Source organism: Coregonus lavaretus (genome assembly GCF_964263955.1).
Source record: "Coregonus lavaretus genome assembly, chromosome: 17".
NCBI classification, from domain to species: Eukaryota; Metazoa; Chordata; class Actinopteri; order Salmoniformes; family Salmonidae; genus Coregonus; species Coregonus lavaretus.
In genome coordinates this window covers 35,473,481-35,493,460 of record NC_140004.1, presented here as the reverse complement: position 1 = coordinate 35,493,460, position 19,980 = coordinate 35,473,481, and the positions used below count along the sequence as shown (strand labels likewise).

Sequence of the window (19,980 nt, the reverse complement as noted above, 5' to 3'; positions counted from 1 at the left end):
AACGTTGTGGGTTAGTCCCGACAGCTTGAGCGAGTCCGTCGTCAACTTATTCAGCCAGTTAGTTAGCTAGAATAGTTAGCATACTAGCTAGCCATTTGCTTTCAGACAAAGAAGAAACCCGTCCTCCCACGGCACGAACACACAGAGAGAGCCAAGCTAACGTTAACTAGTCACTCAACACTTCTTACAAAAACAAGTAGTGATGAAATCAATCTCTCCTCCACTTTGAGCCATGAGAGAGAGCTCTCGGTTTACATTTAAGGGCCAGCTGTGCTGCCCTGTTGTAATTTTCCTAAGTCCCTCTTTGTGTCACCTGACCACACGACTGAACAGTAGTCCAAGTGCGACAAAGCTAGAGCCTGTAGGACCTGCCTTGTTGATAATGTTGTTAAGAAGGCAGAGTAGCACTTTATTATGGACAAACTTCTCGGCATCTTAGCTACTGTTGTATCAACATGTTTTGACCATGAGTTTACAATCCAGGGTTACTCCAAGCAGTTTAGTCACCTCAACTTGCTCAATTTCCACATTATTCATTACAAGATTTAGTTGAGGTTTCAGTGAATGATTTGTCCCAAAGACAATGCTTTTAACACATACGTTTTTCCAGCTGCAGACTATGATCGATAATGTCAAAAGCCGCACTAAAGTCCAACAAAACATATGTGTTATGGCTTTACACCCCCTGCTATATTGTGGATAAAGAGTTACCTGTCTAACAGAACACAAAGGGTGTTTTTTTAATGGAAGCCTCTCCAACATAATCCAGGTAGAATCAGGAATTCCCCAGGGCTGCTGGCTATGCCCCTTACTTTTTTCAATCTTGATTTTTAGCATCAATTTCTCTCAGCCAATCATCAGTCATTTTGTCAGTGCTGTGCTTGTTGAATGTCCTTCCCTATAAGCGAGCTGAAAGTCTGTTGTCAATTTGTTTACTGTAAAATAGCATTGCTTCTGGTCAAACACTATTTAGGGTTGGTAACAGGCTGATTGGTCGGCTATTTGAGCCAGTAAAGGGGGCTTTAATATTCTTGGGTAGTGGAATTACTTTTGCTTCCCTCTAGACCTGAGGGTACACTGTTTCTAGTAGGCTTAGAAATAAGATATGGCAAATAGGAGTGGCAATATCGTCCGCTATTATCCTCAGTAATTGTCAGACCCCGGTGGCTTGTCATTGTTGATAGACAACAATACTTTTTTAACCTCTTCCACACTCACTTTACGGAATTCAAAATGACAATGCTTGTCTTTCATAATCTGGTCAGTTATACTTGGATGTGTAGTGTCGGTTTGTTGCTGGCATGTCATGCCTAAGTGTGCTAATCTTGCCAATTAAAAAATAATTAAGGTAGTTGGCAATATCTTTGGGTTTGTGATGAATGAGCCATCTGATTCAATGTATGATGGAGCTGAGTTTGCCTTTTTGCCCAAAATTTCATTTAAGGTGCTCCAAAGATTTTTACTATCATTCTTTATATCATTTATCTTTGTTTCATAGTATAGTTTCTTCTTCTTTTTATTCAGTTTAGTCACATGATTTCTCAATTTGCTCTACTTTCGCCAATCGGTTGTGCAGCCAGACTTATTTGCCATTCCTTTTGCCTCATCCCTCTCAACCATGCAATTTTTCAATTCCTTATCAATCCAAGGGAATTTAACAGTTTTTACAGTCATTTTCTTAACGGGTGCATGCTTATTAGTAACTAGAATAAGGGGGGGTGCTGCTGAGGAGTTTTCTGTCTGTAATAAAGCCATTTTGTTGAGAAAAACTCATTATGATTGACTGGGCCTGGCTCCCCAGTGGGTGGGCCTATGCCCTCCAATGCCCACCCATGGCTGCACCCCTGCCCAGACGTGAAATCCATAGATTAGGGCCTAATTAATTTATTTCAATTGTCTGATTTCTTTTTATGAACTGTAACTCAGTAAAATCTCTGAAATTGTTGCATGTTGCGTTTTATATTTTTGTTCTGTATACTGTAAATGTCAGGAAAAGAATCGTCATGATTTTAACTATAATGTGCATTCCCAAAATATATGGGTCTCTCTGTGTCTCAATTCATATGTTCACTAGCCTATACAGTGCCTTCAGAAAGTATTCATACCGCTTGACTTACTCCACATTTTGTTGTTACAGCCTTAATTCAAAATTATTCAAAAAAGTATAATTCACCCATCTACACACAATACCACATAATGTGAAAACATGAGTGAATACTTTGTGGAAGCCCCTTTGGCGGCGATTACAGCTTTGAGTTGTCTTGGGTATGTCTGTATCAGCTTTGCACATCTGGATTTGGGGAATTTCTCCCGTTCTTCCTTGCAGATTTTCTCAAGTTCTGTTAAGTTAGATGGGGAGCGGCGATGAACTGCAAGTCTTTCCACAGATTGTCTATGGGATTCAAGTGTGGGCTTTGGCAGGGCCACTCAAGGACTTTCACATTCTTGTTCTGAAGCCATTCCAGCATTGCTTTGCCTGTATGCTTGTGGTCATTGTCCTGTTGGAACGTAAATCTTCACCCACAGTCTAAGGTCATTTGCACTCTGAAGCAGGTTCTCATTAAGGATTTGGCTCCATTCATTGTACCCTCTAACCTTACCAGTCTCTCAGTCCCTGCAGCTGAAAAGCATCCCATAGCATGATGCTGCCACAACCATGCTTCAAGGTAGAGATTGTGCTGTGCCTGCTTTTCTCCAGACATAGCGCTTTGCATTCAGGCCAAAGAGTGTACCAAAATTCTCATCAGACCACAGAATCTTTTGCCTTTTGCTCTGAGTCTTTCACATGCCTTTTTGCAAACTCCAGGCCTGCTCTCATGTGCCTTTTTCTCACGAGTGGCTTCCGTCTGGCCACTCTCCCATAAAGGCCAGATTGGTGAAGTTCTGTAGAGACTGTTGTCTGTATATTAAATTGTCTTCAGTCTGTTGTTATGGATATCCAATGCATCCTCTGTCAGCTGATAGTAAGTCTAGTCCTCTGTCTCCATTTCAGCTGCTAAGCAGCATTGGCCATTGCGAGGAGAAGTTTGGGTTTACATATGAAGAAATCATCATCTGGTAAGTAGTACCATATAGTATAACCTAGAACACATAGTAGGCCATTGTATGTGGAACATATCCTAACCTGGTCAGTTAATGGCCGTGAATTAATCCAAATGAGTGATGGGTCATTGCAGGCATTTTTTGGGGTCAAGCTATGCGATTGTCCATTATTTTTCAGTATGTGTTTCTTTGCCATTTAGTTTCAGTATCTGAGCTGTTTTTTGTGTCCCTCCCCAGCCTGCGGTTAGCCTTGCTGAACGAGGCCAAGGAGGTGCGTGCTGCAGGGTTGAGGGCTCTGAGGTACCTCATCAGAGACAGCAATGTGTTGCAGAAGGTCCTCAGACTGCAGGTGGACTACTTGGTCGCCAGGTGAGAGCTATTCTCTGTCACCACACCTGCCCAGGGACACACTGGATTCACAGTGGACCACTTAACATATCGTCGCTGTCTGATGAAAACCTCTTATATCTAAAATGTCAACTTTTCAGGAAATGAAAAAAAAACGGCCATATTTTACCGTTAACAAACATACAATTTCGAAACTTCAGAAGCTTATGTTTAATATGGGCAATTCCACGGTAACGGAATTCCGCTTTGACTCAGATTATTTTTCTCTAAAACGGATGCTAAACAAAACCCACTTATTTCAAAGTTTAACAAACCATACAACTCTATGCACAAGGACTACTTTGAACAATTTACACAACATTTCACAAATACACATTTACTGGAAGAACTGTGCAGATGCAAAGTTTGGTAACAGAATGATGGTAAAATCTCTCACAAAGGTAGAAATATGCAATATCCTTCTTTTGCATATTATGGGTATTATTCTACAGGCTGGCTATTATTGGAATGAGCTCCACCCCAAAACAAGACCACACCATAATTTGTTTATATATATTTTTTATACTTCATTGGTTCTTAAAATTCAAAATCAAATACACTATATATACAAAAGTATGTGGACACCCCTTCAAATTAATAGATTTGCCTATTTCACCCACACCCATTGCTTACAGGTGTATAAAATCGAGCACACAGCCATGCAATCTCCATAGACAAATATTGACAGTAGAATGGCCTTACTGAAGAGCTCAGTGACTTTCAACGTGGAACCGTCATAGGATGCCACCTTTCCAACAAGTCAGTTCATCAAATTTCTGCCCTGCTAGAGCTGCCCCAGGCAACTGTAAGTGCTGTTATAGTGAAGTGGAAATGTCTAGCAGCAACAACGGCTCAGCCACGAAGTGGTAGGCCGCACAAGCTCACAGAACAGGACTGAAGCGCAAAGCACGTAAAAATCATCTGTCCTTGGTTGCAAAACTCACTACCGAGTTCCAAACTGCCTCTGGAAGCAACGTCAGCACAAGTTCGTCAGGAACTTCATGAAATGGGTTTCCATGGCGGAGCAGCCGCACACAAGCCTAAGATCACCATGCGCAATGCCAAGCGTCGTCTGGAGTGGTGTAAAGTTCGCTGCCATTGGACTCTGGAGCATTGGAAACACGTTCTCTATGGACTTCACATGTTGGTGCTCATGGGTCCTTTTTAAATGGAAATGCCCGTATGTTACAACAACGTACTTCATAAAAAAATAAAAGTGAGTTAAGTTGTTGCACTCGAGTATACTACTGTGGTAGTCTGTTGCTTGGAATGTTGTTACTGCACATCAGCGGTACCATAGAACAAGGACTATTTCATGGTGATGTTAGCATGGCGGAATATGATCCGTGGATGTGTTCTCATACCTACTGTGTGCTGTGATCAGGTGCATTGACATCCAGCAGAGCAATGAGGGGGAGAGGACTCAGGCCCTCAGGCTGGTCAGAAAGGTAAGATCCATGGCCTCTGTCTTCATATCGCACAAACTTGTAATTTGTTCTGTAATATAATGTGTATAATTAAAATGATGGCATAGTAATTACTCATTACTTTTACACTGCATCTGACTATGCTACACTGCATGGTCTACTTGATATTTGTATTTTCACTGGCAGCACAGAATAGTAGCATAGTACACATAGGCTGTTATTGGATGATCTGTGTTGGTGTGAGCGTGTGGACAGTTTGCACATGTCTGCGGGCTCTGGTATTTTTAGCACTGCAGTTTACAGTTAACACTACCACACGCACGTATTACAATTAACAATGCAAATCTAACCGTATACAAAGGAATACTGTATAGGCCTAAATACTGAACATGGTCTGGTATTGTCAATGAATTCAACTTAAATGTTTTAACTTTGGAATGCACAGTAGAGGTCATTCTGCAACACCTACCGTGATATCAGACAGAAACCTGAAGAAGGTAGATACTTGGCTACATTGACAGTAGCCCAAGTTGGTTAGCCACGTAGCCTGTTCCAGCTTGTGGTCTGGGTCCTTTCCAGTTAATAGGCCTTAGCTCAGGGTAACGTGTCTTGGAGGAAGGGCCTCAGCTGCACAGACCTGCTTTACTCACACCCACCTTCTGAATGTGGCACACCTGTTGTGAGCCCTATTTGCTTTTAAAATAAACTTGTGCAAAACGAGTGCTCTAACCTTTGTGCTCTCTCCCCCCCCTCTCTTCCCCCTCTGACCGTCTCTCTCCTCCCCCTTCTGACCGTCCCTCTCCTCCCCCTTCTGACCGTCCCTCTCCTCCCCCTCTGACCGTCTTTCCTCCCCCTCTGACCGTCCCTCTCCTCCCCCTCTGACCGTCCCTCCCCTCCCCCTCTGACCGTCTCTCTTCTCCCCCTCTGACCGTCTCTCTCCTCCCCCTCTGAACGTCCCTCTCCTCCCCCTCTGAACGTCCCTCTCCTCCCCCTCTGAACGTCCCTCTCCTCCCCCTCTGAACGTCCCCCTCTCTCTTCCCCCGCTGAACGTCCCCTTCTCTGTTCCCCCTCTGACCGTCTCTCTCCCCCCCCTCTTACCGTCTCTCTCCCCCCTCTGACCGTTCCTCTCCTCCCCCCCGACTGTCCCTCTCCTCCCCCTCTGAACGTCCCTCTCCTCCCCCTCTGAACGTCCCTCTCCTCCCCCTCTGAACGTCTCTCTCCTCCCCCTCTGACCGTCTCTCTCCTCCCCCTCTGACCGTTTCTCTCTCTCTCTCTCTTGTGTGTGTCTGTAGATGATCACAGTGAACCCCCTGCTGTTCCCCAGCTCTGTCACCAACTCTCTGATCGCCGTGGGAACAGACGGGCTGCAGGAGAGGGACCGCATGGTCCGTGCCACTATCGCCATTGTCTGCGAACTGGGTGGGTGGAGTCTCGGCATACTCCACTGAGAGAACCGTCCTTAAATTACACACATAGTTACTGTGGAATAACACTATGTCTTCATGTGTCTTTATGTCAACCCCTCTCTGCAGCGTTGAAGAACCCGGAGGTAGTGGCCAAGCGGGGGGGTCTCAGCGCCATCTTAAAGAGTGTGATTGACTGTCAGCTGAGCCGCATCAATGAGGCTCTGATCACCACCATCCTCCACCTGCTCAACCATCCACACACCAGGCAATATATACGCAATGATGTGGAGCTGGAGGTACACACCGCAACCATGCACACACACACACACACACACACACACACACACACACACAAACTAGGGCTGTGGTGGTCATTACATTTTGTCAGCTGGTTATTGTCAAGCAAATAACTGCCGGTCTCATGGTAATTTACTGTTAATTAACATAAACACGTTTAGCATCTCTTGGCTTCCACGCATAGCCTACAAGCCACATCGACATTTAAAAAAAAGTCAAAATCCAATTAATATAACCTACACCATCACAATAAATCCATTATTTATGTTAGACAGGTCTAAAGAAACATGATATGAAGAAAATGTAGTCTATTTTAGAAGAACAGAATAGTATACAGTGAGTTGTCCTTATGTTAATTGCGCCGGAGGGGATGGCTGCCATTTTACGGGCTCCTAACCAACTGTGCTATTTTGTGTGTTTTTTTACATTGTTTGTAACTTATTTTGTACATAATGTTGCTGCTACCGTCTCTTATGACCGAAAAGAGCTTCTGGATATCAGAACAGCGATTACTCACCTCGAACTGGACAAAGATTTTTTCTTTAATGAGTCCGACGCGAAGGATATACTGCTTCCCCGAGACCAGGCCCAAATCCCCGTCATTCGCATGAAGAAAAGACGGAAATACAAGGGGCAGAGATCGGGGTGCCTTGTGAGAATTCGTCGTCGAGTGGGTAACCCGCCTCAACCATCCGTTCTATTGGCCAACGTGCAATCACTGGAAAATAAACTGGATGATCTCCGTTCAAGATTATCCTACCAACGGGACATTAAAAACTGTAATATCTTATGTTTCACAGAGTCGTGGCTGAATGACGACACAGATAATATAGAGCTGGCTGGGTTTTCCGTGCGTTGGCAGGACAGAACAGCCACGTCTGGTAAGACGAGGGGTGGGGGGGTGTGTCTATTTGTCAATAACAGCTGGTGCGCAATGTCTAATATTAAAGAAGTCTCGAGGTATTGCCTGCCTGAGGTAGAGTACCTCATGATGAGCTGTAGACCACACTATCTACCAAGAGAGTTCTCATCTATGTTATTCATAGCTGTCTATTTACCACCACAAACCGATGCTGGCACTAAGACCGCACACAACGGATTACAGGAAACATCTGCACCGAGCTAAAGGCTAGAGCTTTCAAGGAGAGGGACACTAATCCGGACGCTTATAAGAAATCCCGTTATGCCTTCAGTTGTGGGATGCGATAGATCCCAAATTAATACAACAACTCGCATCAAAAAAACTTTTAAAAGCAATGAAGCTGATGCAACAGATCAGAACGTTTAGCTTAAAATGTTCATCAACTATTAGGCTATTTCTTCACATTATAAGCGCAAATGTTCCAAAATGCAATCAATTAGCAGGAAAACACAGTTCTCAAAAGTGACCACAAATCCAATTATGCATGTAATGCTTTATTATAAAGGTGCATTGTTATGGTGATAATGATCTTCCACAAACTTCAAACTCACGCACCGCCTATGTATGCCAGTTAGGCGCTCCACCGGTTGTAAAGCTGATTTAATGTGCTTAATTTTAAGAAGTTATTTGCCCACTTTAGTTGTGATACAAACCTTATCAAAACATGTGCGACTATGATTTTAAAAAGTTGCTAAAAACAAGGCATGCGCTGTTTCTTGACTTACTGCACATGCTGGGCATCATTCACAAGTGATAATGAATACATCATTCACAAGTGATATTGTCATTCTTGATTTAATTTTGTCTTTGCATATATATTATTTAGTATGTGTGAAATTAGTTTTAGAATGGACCATTATCATGCTCCTGTCTCGGAACAGTGGAAAAAAATACGTCATCTATGCACTTAAATAGCGAATGGAGGATGCTTTTCCCGTGGTTCATTTTCATGCCGGCCAGGTAGGCTATACTCCTGTTGTAAAGCGAAGCAATGTGCTTATTAGTATTAGGAAAGTTGAGAAATAAATATAGTAGGCCAAGCATATAGAAAGCTGATGGGATTCTCTTCTTTTTAATAGAGGCCATCAAAACTCAAGCAATTGCATAGCCTATAGGAATGTTGCACAACATGAGCTCATGGGCTCTCATGAAGTGTTTGATTTTCGATAACATTTGCATTGATGTCAGAGTGATTAGAGGGACAATAGAGTGCTGAGTACCAGGCAGTTAGAAAGTTTGGTAGGCTACTAATGACCATCAGCAGCATCAGAGCACAGTTTTGGAGAAGCCTAGTTACCGTGACTAAATAAAACATGACTCGTGACCGCCGGTGTGGCGGTAATATGGTCACCGTCACAGCCCTAATACAGACGTGCCAGTATGTGTACACAGGCGTTGAGCTCGAGGTTCACACAGAACACATCATACTTTGTCAGTGGCTTTCTTTCAGTGGCTTTCTTTCCTCGTCTCCAGGATAGGTGAAAGCAATATGGTGCATTCGTAGTCATTTCTGTGCGAAGATAACGCTTGGGAATTGGCTTTCACCTGTCCAGTTCTTTCCCATGAGTGCAGCGTGCAGGCTGAGGAAAGGAGAGGTCAGTGTAGACTATTGAGAGACAGCCACTAGGCGTTGAGCCATGCCAGTCAGGATACACCCTTGGGTTGTCTTTCTCTTTCCCAGGCAGATTACAGTGATCAGTTACATCAGCTCTCTAAAGCCTCTCTCTCCAACACATCCTGTCTGTGTAAACTGATACTCCTCCCCCCCTTCCTTCATACCTGTAGCAGGGCCACTCCAGGAACAACTCAGTCCTAACAGGCTTTTGGCAGAAGAATACTAATATTATAATATGGAATATGTGATAATATGGTTGAATACTGATAATGGATGTTGAAAGATTTTTGGAATCTGTGTGTGTAGCCGGACAAGTAGGATGACTGAAAATAGTGAAGGTGAACAGGTGGTCACGGGTCAGGTGGCTGAGAGGAATGGAGGAGACTGAGGCAGGATTTCCTTTAACCACAAAGTGGTATATTTACTGGATAGTTTTTTGTGTGCTGCATAACAAAGGAAACAGAATAACAGGTATCAAATCAAATTCATAATCACAAATCATTCTCATTATTAACATAATGAAGTAATTCAGTTTTATCTCAGGATTATCAATTTAGAAAATAATAATTACATTTCATATTTCATACTTCCAGGTTTGTCTTCATATGTACATATAATTTCGTTACATTTTAACCATATGTCAATGGCATAATTGTCACGTGATGATCTGTAGGGCCATGATCATTGTCCATTGATATAACACAATAGGTTTGAAGCTTGCCCTCCAAGCCACGCTCCGTGGTAATAACTATAAACACAGGGCCTCCCGAGTGGCGCAGCGGTCTAAGGCACTGTGGCGCAGCGGTCTAAGGCACTGCATCGCAGTGCTTGAGGTGTCACTACAGCCCCGCGTTCAATCCCAGGCTGTGTCACAGCCGGCCGTGACTGGGTGACCCATGAGGCGCCGCACAATTGGCCCAGCGTCGTCCAGGTTAGGGGAGGGTTTGGCCGGCCGGGATTTCCTTGTCCCTTTGCGCTCTAGCACTCCTTGTGGCGGGCCAGGTGCCTGCAAGCTGACTTCGGTCGCTGGCTGGACGGTGTTTCCTCCGACACATTGGTGCGGCTGGCTTCCAGGTTAAGCGAGGAGTGTGTCGAGAAGCAGTGCTGCTTGGCAGGGTCGTGTTTCGCATGGCTCACGACCTTCGCCTCTCCCGAGTCCGTAGGGGAGTTGCAGCGATAGGACAAGACTGTAACTACCAATTGGATATCATGAAATTGGGGAGGAATAGGGGTAAAAGTAAATAAATAAATATACAGTACCAGTCAAAAGTTTGGATACACCTACTCATTCAAGGGTTTTTCTTTATTTTTACTATTTTCTACATTGTAGAATAATAGTGAAGACATCAAAACGACGAAAAAACACATATGGAATCATGTAGTAACCAAAAAAAGGTTAAACAAATCAAAATATATTTTATATTTCAGATTCTTCAAATAGCAACCATTTGCCTTTATGACAGCTTTGCACATTCTTGGCATTCTCTCAACCAGCTTCACCTGGGATGCTTTTCCAAAAGTCTTGAAGGAGTTCCCACATATGCTGAGCACTTGTTTGCTGCTTTTCCTTTACTCTGCGGTCCGACTCATCCCAAACCTTCTCTATTGGGTTGAGGTCAGGTGATTGTGGAGGCCAGGTCATCTGATGCAGCACTCCATCACTCTCCTTCTTGGTAAAATAGCCCTTACACAGCCTGGAGGTGTGTTGGGTCATTGTCCTGTTGAAAAACAAATGATAGTCCCACTAAGCCCAAACAAGATTGGATGGCGTATCGCTGCAGAATGCTGTGGTAACCATGCTGGTTAAGTGTGCCTTGAATTCTAAATAAATCACAGACATTGTCACCAGCAAAGCACCCCCACACCATAACACCTCCTCCTCCATGCTTTACGGTGGGAACTACACATGTGGAGATCATCCATTCACCCACACCGTGTCTCACAAAGACACGGCGGTTTGAACCAAAAATCTCAAATTTGGACTCCAGACCAAAGCACAAATTTCCACCGGTCTAATGTCCATTGCTTGTGTTTGTTGGCCCAAGCAGGTCTCTTTTTCTTATTGGTGTCCGTAAGTAGTGGTTTCTTTGCAGCAATTCGACCTTGAAGGCCTGATTCACACAGTCCCCTCTGAACGGTTGATGTTGAGATGTGTCTGTTACTTCAATTCTGTGAAGCATTTATTTCAGCTGCAATTTTTGAGGCTGGTAAATCTAATGAACTTATCCTCTGCAGCAGAGGTAACTCTGGGTCTTCCATTCCTGTGGTGGTCCTCATGAGAGCCAGTTTCTTCATAGTGCTTGATGGTTTTTGCGACTGCACTTGAAGAAACTTTCAAAGTTATTTTAAGAAGGCACATCAGTTAATTGAAATGGATTCCAGGTGACTACCTCATGAAGCTGGTTGAGAAAATGCCAAGAGTGTGCAAAGCTATCATCAAGGCAAAGGGTGGCTATTTGAAGAATCTCAAATATAAAATATATTTTGATTTGTTTAACACTTTTTTGGTTACTACATGATTCCATATGTGTTATTTCATAGTTTTGATGTCTTCACTATTATTCTAGAAAATAGTAAAAATAAAGAAAAATCATTGAATGAGTAGGTGTGTCCAAACTTTTGACTTGTAGTGTGTGTGTATATAAAGTATCACTATAAACAATACCCCACCCCCCCGCTTGTCCTTCACCCAAATTCAGACAGCTTATGTTCTGAAAGAGCTGCAAAATCTGGACCCCTACAAATCAGCTGGGCTAGACAATCTGGACCCTTTCTTTCTAAAATTAGCCGCCGAAATTGTCGCAACCCCTATTACTAGCCTGTTCAACCTCTCTTTCGTATCGTCTGAGATCCCCAGAGATTGGAAAGCTGCCGCGGTCATTCCCCTCTTCAAAGGGGGTGACACTGTAGATCCAAACTGTTACAGATCTATATCCATCCTGCCCTGCCTTTCGAAAGTATTTGAAAGCCAACTTAACAAACAGATCACCGACTATTTCGAATCCCACCATACCTTCTCCGCTATGCAATCTGGTTTCCGAGCTGGTCATGGGTGCACCTCAGCCACGCTCAAGGTCCTAAACGATATTATAACCGCAATCGATAAAAGACAGTACTGTGCAGCCGTCTTCATCGACCTGGCCAAGGCTTTCGACTCTGTCAATCACTGCATTCTTATTGGTAGACTAAATAGCCTTGGTTTCTCAAATGACTGCCACGCCTGGTTCACCAACTACTTCTCAGATAGAGTTCAATGTGTCAAATCGGAGGGCCTGTTGTCAGGACCTCTGGCAGTCTCTATGGGGTGCCACAGGGTTCAATTCTCGGGCCGACTCTATTCTCTGTGTATATCAATGATGTTGCTCTTGCTGCTGGTGACTCTCAGATCCACCTCTACGCAGACGACACCATTTTGTATACATCTGGCCCTTCATTGGACACTGTGTTAACAAACCTCCAAATGAGCTGCAATGCCATACAACACTCCTTCCGTAGCCTCCAACTGCTCTTAAACGCTAGTAAAACTAAATGCATGCTCTTCAATCGAACTCTGCTTGCACCCGCCCGCCCAACTAGAATCACTACTCTCGGCGGGTCTGACTTAGAATATGTGGACAACTACAAATACCTAGGTGTCTGGTTAGACCTTAAACTCTCCTTTAAGACTCACATTAAGCGTCTCCAATCCAAAGTTAGATCTAGAATCAGCTTCCTATTTCGCAACAAAGCCTCCTTCACTCATGCTGCCAAACATGCCCTTGTAAAACTGACTATCCTACCGATCCTTGACTTCGCGATGTCTTTTACAAAATAGTCTCCAACACTCTACTCAGCAAATTGGATGTAGTCTATCACAGTGCCATCCGTTTTGTCACCAAAGCCCCATATACTATCCACCATTGTGACCTGTACGCTCTCGTTGGCTGGCCCTCACTACTATTCGTCGTCAAACCCACTGGCTCCAGGTCATCTATAAATCACTGCTACGCAAATCCCCACCTTATCTTAGCTCATTGGTCACAATAGCAACACCCACCCGTGGTATGCGCTCCAGCAGGTATATCTCACTGGTCATCCCCAAAGCCAACACCTCCTTTGGCCACCATTCCTTCCAGTTCTCAGCTGCCAATGACTGGTACGAACTGCAAAAATCTCTGAAGCTGGAGACTCGTATCTCCCTCACTAACTTTAAGCATCAGTAGTCAGAGCAGCTTACCGATCACTGCACCTGTACACAGCCCATCTATAATTAGCCCACCCGACTACCTCATCCCCATATTGTTATTTATTTTGCTAATTTGCACCCCAGTATCTCTATTTGCACATCATCTTCTGCACATCTATCACTCCAGTGTTAATATTAAATTGTCATTATTTTGCGCTATGGCCTATTTATTGCCCTACTTCCGTAACTTACTACATTTGCACACACTGTATATAGATTTTCTATTGTGTTATTGACTGTATGTTTTGTTTTACCCCATATGTAACTCTGTGTTGTTGTTGTTTTTATCGCACTGCTTTGCTTTATCTTGGCCAGGTCTCAGTTGTAAATGAGAACTTGTTCTCAACTGGCTTACCTGGTTAAATAAAGGTGAACAAAAAAAAATAAAAAATGTCTGGATTAGACTGAGTTGGGGGAGAGAAAGCAGCGAGGTCGGGCGGTGGCCATTTCCTCCTTTTAATGAGTTGAGATCTGTCGGACATTTCCACCCGACCTAATTAAAGCCCTCTGGCCCAGCTGCGCAAGCGGCCATGATTTTAAAGGGTGATTTCCAGCAACTCCATGGGCCTTTTCCACAGATGTGATCTATTAGGATCAATAAATATCTTTGTCCACATGAATCTCCAGCCAGGAAAAAGTGGTTGTGAAGATTTCTTTTAAAAATCTGACCTATTGCTGCTATGCTTGATAGTTTTGTACCATGTAAGTGTAATATCAGCAATAGGAAAGAATGTTTCCGCTCTTGATATTGTTCAGTTATTTAGCCTTCAATGCTGATGATGAATACATATACAAATGTTTAGTTCTTCTAATAGTGCTATGAAACCTAACACTACTCTGTGTTGTTTTTCTCTGTCTTTCAGCAAATCCTAGCACCTTTCACAGACTTCCACTACTGCCACAATGCCGACACATCCGAGAGCCAGCTCAAGTGAGTGTGGTGTACGTTGGAAACATATAGGCTCTGTTCCGATTTTCTGTAGGCCTATAGCAGGGATCATTAACTACATTCAGCCGTGGGCTGATTCTTAAGCGGATGGTCAGGCGGCCGGAACATAATTACAAATAATTTGTAGACTGCAAATTGACCGCAAGAAGCCCAAACAAATATAATATTTGACTAAAACATAATCATTTCAAACCTCGCTTACATTTGTATACTATCACATATCTCTCTGTTATGTGTGGGAATACTTTGGCACAGATTTCCAAAATTATAATCACTTGGAGCTGATCTGCTGGTGTTTTTAGTCTTTTATGTCCAACAATAAAAAAAGTATATATATACAGTTGAAGTCGGAAGTTTACATACACCATAGCCAAATACATTTAAACTCAGTTTTTCACAATTCCTGACATTTAATCCTAGTAAAGATTCCCTGTCTTAGGTCAGTTAGGATCACCATTTTATTTTAAGAATGTGAAATGTCAGAATAATAGTAGAGAGAATTATTTATTTCAGCTTTTATTTCTTTCATCACATTCCCAGTGGGTCAGAAGTTTACATACACTCAATTAGTATTTGGTAGCATTGCCTTTAAATTGTTTAATTTGGGTCAAACGTTTCGGGTAGCCTTCCACAAGCTTCCCACAATAAGTTGGGTGAATTTTGGCCCATTGCTCCTGACAGAGCTGGTGTAACTGAGTCAGGCCTCCTTGCTCGCGCACGCTTTTTCAATTCTGCCCACACATTTTCTATAGGATTGAGGTCAGGGCTTTGTGATGGCCACTCCAATACCTTGACTTTGTTGTCCTTAAGCCATTTTGCCACAACTTTGGAAGTATGCTTGGGGTCATTGTCCATTTGGGAGACCCATTTGCGACCAATCTTTAACTTCCTGACTGATGTCTTGAGATGTTGCTTCAATATATCCACATCATTTTCCTTCCTCATGATGCCATCTATTTTGTGAAGTGCACCAGTCCCTCCTGCAGCAAAGCACCCCCACAGCATGATGCTCTCAACCCTGTGCTTCACGGTTGGGATGGTGTTCTTTGGCTTGCAAGCATTCCCCTTTTTCCTCCAAACATAACAATGGTCATTATGGCCAAACAGTTCTATTTTTGTTTCATCACACCAGAGGACATTTCTCCAAAAAGTACGATCTTTGTCCCCATGTGCAGTTGCAAACCGTAGTCTGGCTTTTTTATGGCGGTTTTGGAGCAGTGGCTTCTTCCTTGCTGAGCGGCCTTTCTGGTTATGTCGATATAGGACTTGTTTTACTGTGGATATAGATACTATTGTACCTGTTTCCTCCAGCATCTTCACAAGGTCCTTTGCTGTTGTTCTGGGATTGATTTGCACTTTTCGCACCAAAGTACATTCATCTCTAGGAGACAGAACGTGTCTTCTTCCTGAGCGGTATGACGGCTGCGTGGTCCCATGGTGTTTATACTTGCGTACTATTGTTTGTACAGATGAACGTGGTACCTTCAGGTGTTTAGAAATTGCTCCCAAGGATGAACCAGACTTGTGGAGGTCTTGGCTGATTTATTTTGATTTTCCCATGATGTCAAGCAAAGAGGCACTGAGTTTGAAGGTAGGCCTTGAAATACATCCACAGGTACACCTCCAATTGACTCAAATGATGTCAATTAGCCTATCAGAAGCTTCTAAAGCCATGACATCGTTTTCTGGAATTTTCCAAGCTGTTTAAAGGCACAGTCAACTTAGTGTATGTAAACTTCTGACCCACTGGAATTGTGATACAGTGAATTATAAGTGAAATAATCTGTCTGTAAACAATTGTTGGAAAAATTACTTGTGTCATGCACAAAGTAGATGACCTAACCGACTTGCCAAAACCATCATTTGTTAACAAGAAATTTGTGGAGTGGTTGAAAAAATGAGTGTATGTAAACTTCTGACTTCAACTGTATATATAAATATTATTTTTTGATTTGGGGGGGGGCAAATAAAATCACCCGCGGGCCAAATTTGGCCAGTTGGGGAACCCTGCTCTATAGTGTGCACCTCTGTCATGTGTAGAGTGTGATTATGTTGTGTTTGTGTGTCCCCAGGGAGGACCGTGAGGCTCGTTTCCTGTCCAGCAGGATGGCTATAGTGGCTTCCTTCCGTTCCTGGTCTGGTTAGTCTCTCTTCTTTCAGCGCTCTATTCAGTTTGTCTCAGCTGGTTCCCTTTGCATTGTGGCATAGAAGCTGGGTCATAACTTGAAACATACAGGTAGTATACCAATTGCTTTAAACAAGTAACAATGATCACAGTCAAACACCCCTCTGAAGAGAATGCAATGTAGTAGACTCACTTTATAAGCTAGTATCACTTCATTTCCTCTGATTGTCTTCACTTTTGCTGCCAAGTCTTGAAAGTGTTAATGGTTGACTGTCTCCATGGCGATACAGGGATCATTAACCTCTGTAGGGCCGGGAACTCTGGGATCCAGTCCCTGATTGGTCTGCTGTGTATACCAAATATGGAAGTGAGGGTGGGTACTGAAATATGATAATTTTTTCAATGAATGAAATGCCAATTACACCTTCTCAAATCTGTTCTTCAAGAACCATTTATTTGTGTCTCTTGACATTCTTGCCCCCTGCAGGAAGGTTTAATGGAGATGTTGTATGAGATATTCAGGCTTCCTCTCCCCATCGTAACCCAGGACTTTACGGAAGCACTTCTCAGCGTGGGTGAGTATTGTTAACATGACTTATTTCTTTATCCCATAATGCCCTGCTTATAAACGTTAATCAAACATGCATATAATACAACTTCTGGGGTTGAGTCGTTTTCTGTGTTTGATGCGTATTGTTTGGTGATCCCCTGCAGACCCCAGTAGGTGCCAGGACAGCTGGAGACTGTCTGATGGCTTTGTGGCAGCAGAGGCTAAAGTCCTCCTGCACCATCGAGCCAGGTCCAGGTCAGACATGACACCACAGACAATCAATATCTTTATTGTCCCATTAACCACCAGGAATTCACAATATAGAAGATATGAATATACCATATTAGAAGAGATTTATACACGCTATTACACTTGACAAAAAAAGTGAATATGGGTGCCTCTCAGATCCAACCACCAGTGTATCCCTGCAGTATCTCTTGGGGTTGTAATGTCTGTCTGCCTGTCTGCCCTGCTGTGTGTTTCAGGCCTGACCTGATGGATAACTACCTGGCCTTGGTACTGTCTGCCTTCATCTCTAGTGGCCTGCTAGAGGTAAGGAGACTGAGACGTCCAGATTTTTTAAAATTGTATACAGATATATTTATTTCATACATTTCCTTCTCTCTCTCCCTCCTGTAGGGTCTGGTAGAGGTGGTGACCAGCAGTGAGGACCAGATATCAGTGAGAGCCACCATCCTACTAGGAGAACTACTACACATGGTAACATGGTAACACAGGGACACCACTCTCTGATGTTCTGAATATAGTGTAGCTTTCTGAGGAGCATGTTGCTCTGCTGTGGATGTGGCTCTATTCGAAGACAGTTTCTTCAGCTGTGCATGAATGGTTTGTTTTGAAGCGTTTGCTTCAATGTCTCTCTCTCTCTCGCTTTCTCACTCGCCCCCTCTCCCTCTCCCTCCTTCTCCCTCCCTCTCTCTCCATCTCTCTAGGCCAACACCATCCTCCCTCACTCCCACAGTCACCACCTGCACTGTCTGCCCACCCTCATCAACATGGCTGCCTCTTTTGACATCCCCCAGGAGAAACGCCTGTGAGTACACACAGACACGTGCACAAACACACACACAATCACACACTTTTCCACTACCCTTATCTCCCCCCCCCAACTTTTTCTGTACATTTTAGTCGGGCGAGTGCGGCTGTCAACCACTTGAAGCGTTTCCATGACAAGAAGAAGCAAGGACCCAAACCCCACAGTCTGTATCTGGACCACATTGTCCGCAAGTCTGTGTCTGCACACCAGCGGAGAGAGACACACACACGAGTACACAGAGACATCTACGCTATTAAGGTACGCCTCAAACACACATCTTTGTCATCAAGGTTAGTTTTCCACCTAGAGCCTCAAAGCCCTCCAGAGACGCAAACTGTGTGTGTGTTGTAGTACACAGAGGAAGCCCTGATGTTGAACCTGAGGGACAGTCAGATCCTCAACCACAAACAGAACCTTGACTGGAACTGGCTCCTCATCGCAACCATCCTCAAGGTCAGCCATAATATTGTAATACACCTGTAGAAGACTGACTGGGAATGTCTAGATGGATTTCACTTGGTTTCTTGCTATTGACATGTCATAACAATACTCCCAAGTGGCGCAGTGTGCCACTAGAGATCCTGGTTCGAATCCAGGCTCTGTCGTAGCCGGCCGCGACCGGGAGACCCATGGGGCAGCGCACAATTGGCCCAGCGTCATCCAGGGTAGGGGAGGGAATGACCGGCAGGGATGTAGCTCAGTTGGTAGAGCATGGCATTTGCAACGCCAGGGTTGTGGGTTCGATTCCCATGGGTGGGTATATAAATAAATAATAATAATTATAATAATGTATGCACTCACTAACTGTAAGTCGCTCTGGATAAGAGCATCTGCTAAATGACTAAAAGTGTAAAAATGTTTAAAAAAAAAAAATCACATGGTTTTGGTTTTCTCTCCCAGTGGCCCAACGTTAACCTCAGGAACAACAAAGATGAACAGATGCACAAGTAAGACCCACTCTCCACTACTACTACTACTACCACCACTACTACTACCACTACTATTTTTACTACTACCATCACTACTACTGCTACTACTACTACTACCACTACTACTACCACTACTATTTTTACTACTACCATCACTACTACTGCTACTACTACTACTACCACTACTATTTTTACTACTACCATCATCACTACTACTACTACTACTACTACTACTACTACTACTACTACTACTACTACTACTACTACTACCACTACTATTTTTACTACTACCATCATCACTACTACTACTACTACTACTACTACTACCACTACTACTACTACTACTACTACCACCACTACTACTACTACTACTACTACTACTACCACTACTACTACCACTACCACTACCACCACTACTACTACTACTACTACTACTACTACTACTACTACTACTACTACCACTACTCTTTTTACTACTACCATCATCACTACTACTACTACTACCACTACTACCACTACTACCACTACTACTACCACTACTACCACCACTACTACTACCACTACTACTACTACTACCACTACTACCACCACTACTACTACTACCACCACTACTACTACTACTACCACTACTACCACCACTACTACTAGCACCACTACTACCGCTACTACTACTACTACTACTACTACTACTACCACCACTACCACTACTACCGCTACCACTACTACTACTACTACTACTACTACTACTACTACTACTACCACTACCACTACTACTACTACTACTACTACCACTACCACCACTACTACTACTACTACCGCTACCACCACCGCTACTACTACTACTACCACTACTACTACTACTACTACTACCGCTACCACTACTACTACTACTACTACTACTACTACCGCTACTACTACTGGCACTACTAATACCACTACTACCGCTACTACTACTACCGCTACTACTACTACCGCTACTACTACTACTACTACTACTACCACTACTGAAATACTGAGCTGAGCTTGACTGTGGTAAGGTGTCCCCCTTCTTA

At 43.5% G+C, this 19,980-nt stretch overlaps 1 protein-coding gene across 7 annotated transcripts in view; it reads left to right on the top strand.

Annotated features, from left to right (window-relative positions):
* The window catches only part of LOC311144787 (rapamycin-insensitive companion of mTOR-like), a 49,880-nt gene that overhangs the window by 7,320 nt on the left and 22,580 nt on the right, over positions 1-19,980 (top strand). For 6 of the 7 annotated variants that reach the window (XM_084180912.1, XM_084180913.1, XM_084180911.1 and 3 more), the window contains exons 4-19: positions 2,993-3,057; positions 3,280-3,411; positions 4,814-4,877; positions 6,149-6,275; positions 6,389-6,558; positions 14,185-14,252; positions 16,343-16,410; positions 16,686-16,768; positions 16,883-16,970; positions 17,110-17,200; positions 17,431-17,497; positions 17,585-17,665; positions 17,896-17,996; positions 18,092-18,257; positions 18,351-18,452; positions 18,900-18,946. In XM_084180912.1, coding sequence (XP_084037038.1) covers positions 2,993-3,057; positions 3,280-3,411; positions 4,814-4,877; positions 6,149-6,275; positions 6,389-6,558; positions 14,185-14,252; positions 16,343-16,410; positions 16,686-16,768; positions 16,883-16,970; positions 17,110-17,200; positions 17,431-17,497; positions 17,585-17,665; positions 17,896-17,996; positions 18,092-18,257; positions 18,351-18,452; positions 18,900-18,946 — 1,520 coding nt within the window. Of the gene's footprint in view, positions 1-2,992; positions 3,058-3,279; positions 3,412-4,813; positions 4,878-6,148; positions 6,276-6,388; positions 6,559-7,416; positions 7,441-14,184; positions 14,253-16,342; positions 16,411-16,685; positions 16,769-16,882; positions 16,971-17,109; positions 17,201-17,430; positions 17,498-17,584; positions 17,666-17,895; positions 17,997-18,091; positions 18,258-18,350; positions 18,453-18,899; positions 18,947-19,980 lie in introns of those variants that run through there. The other variant, XM_084180914.1, reaches the window with a different exon arrangement.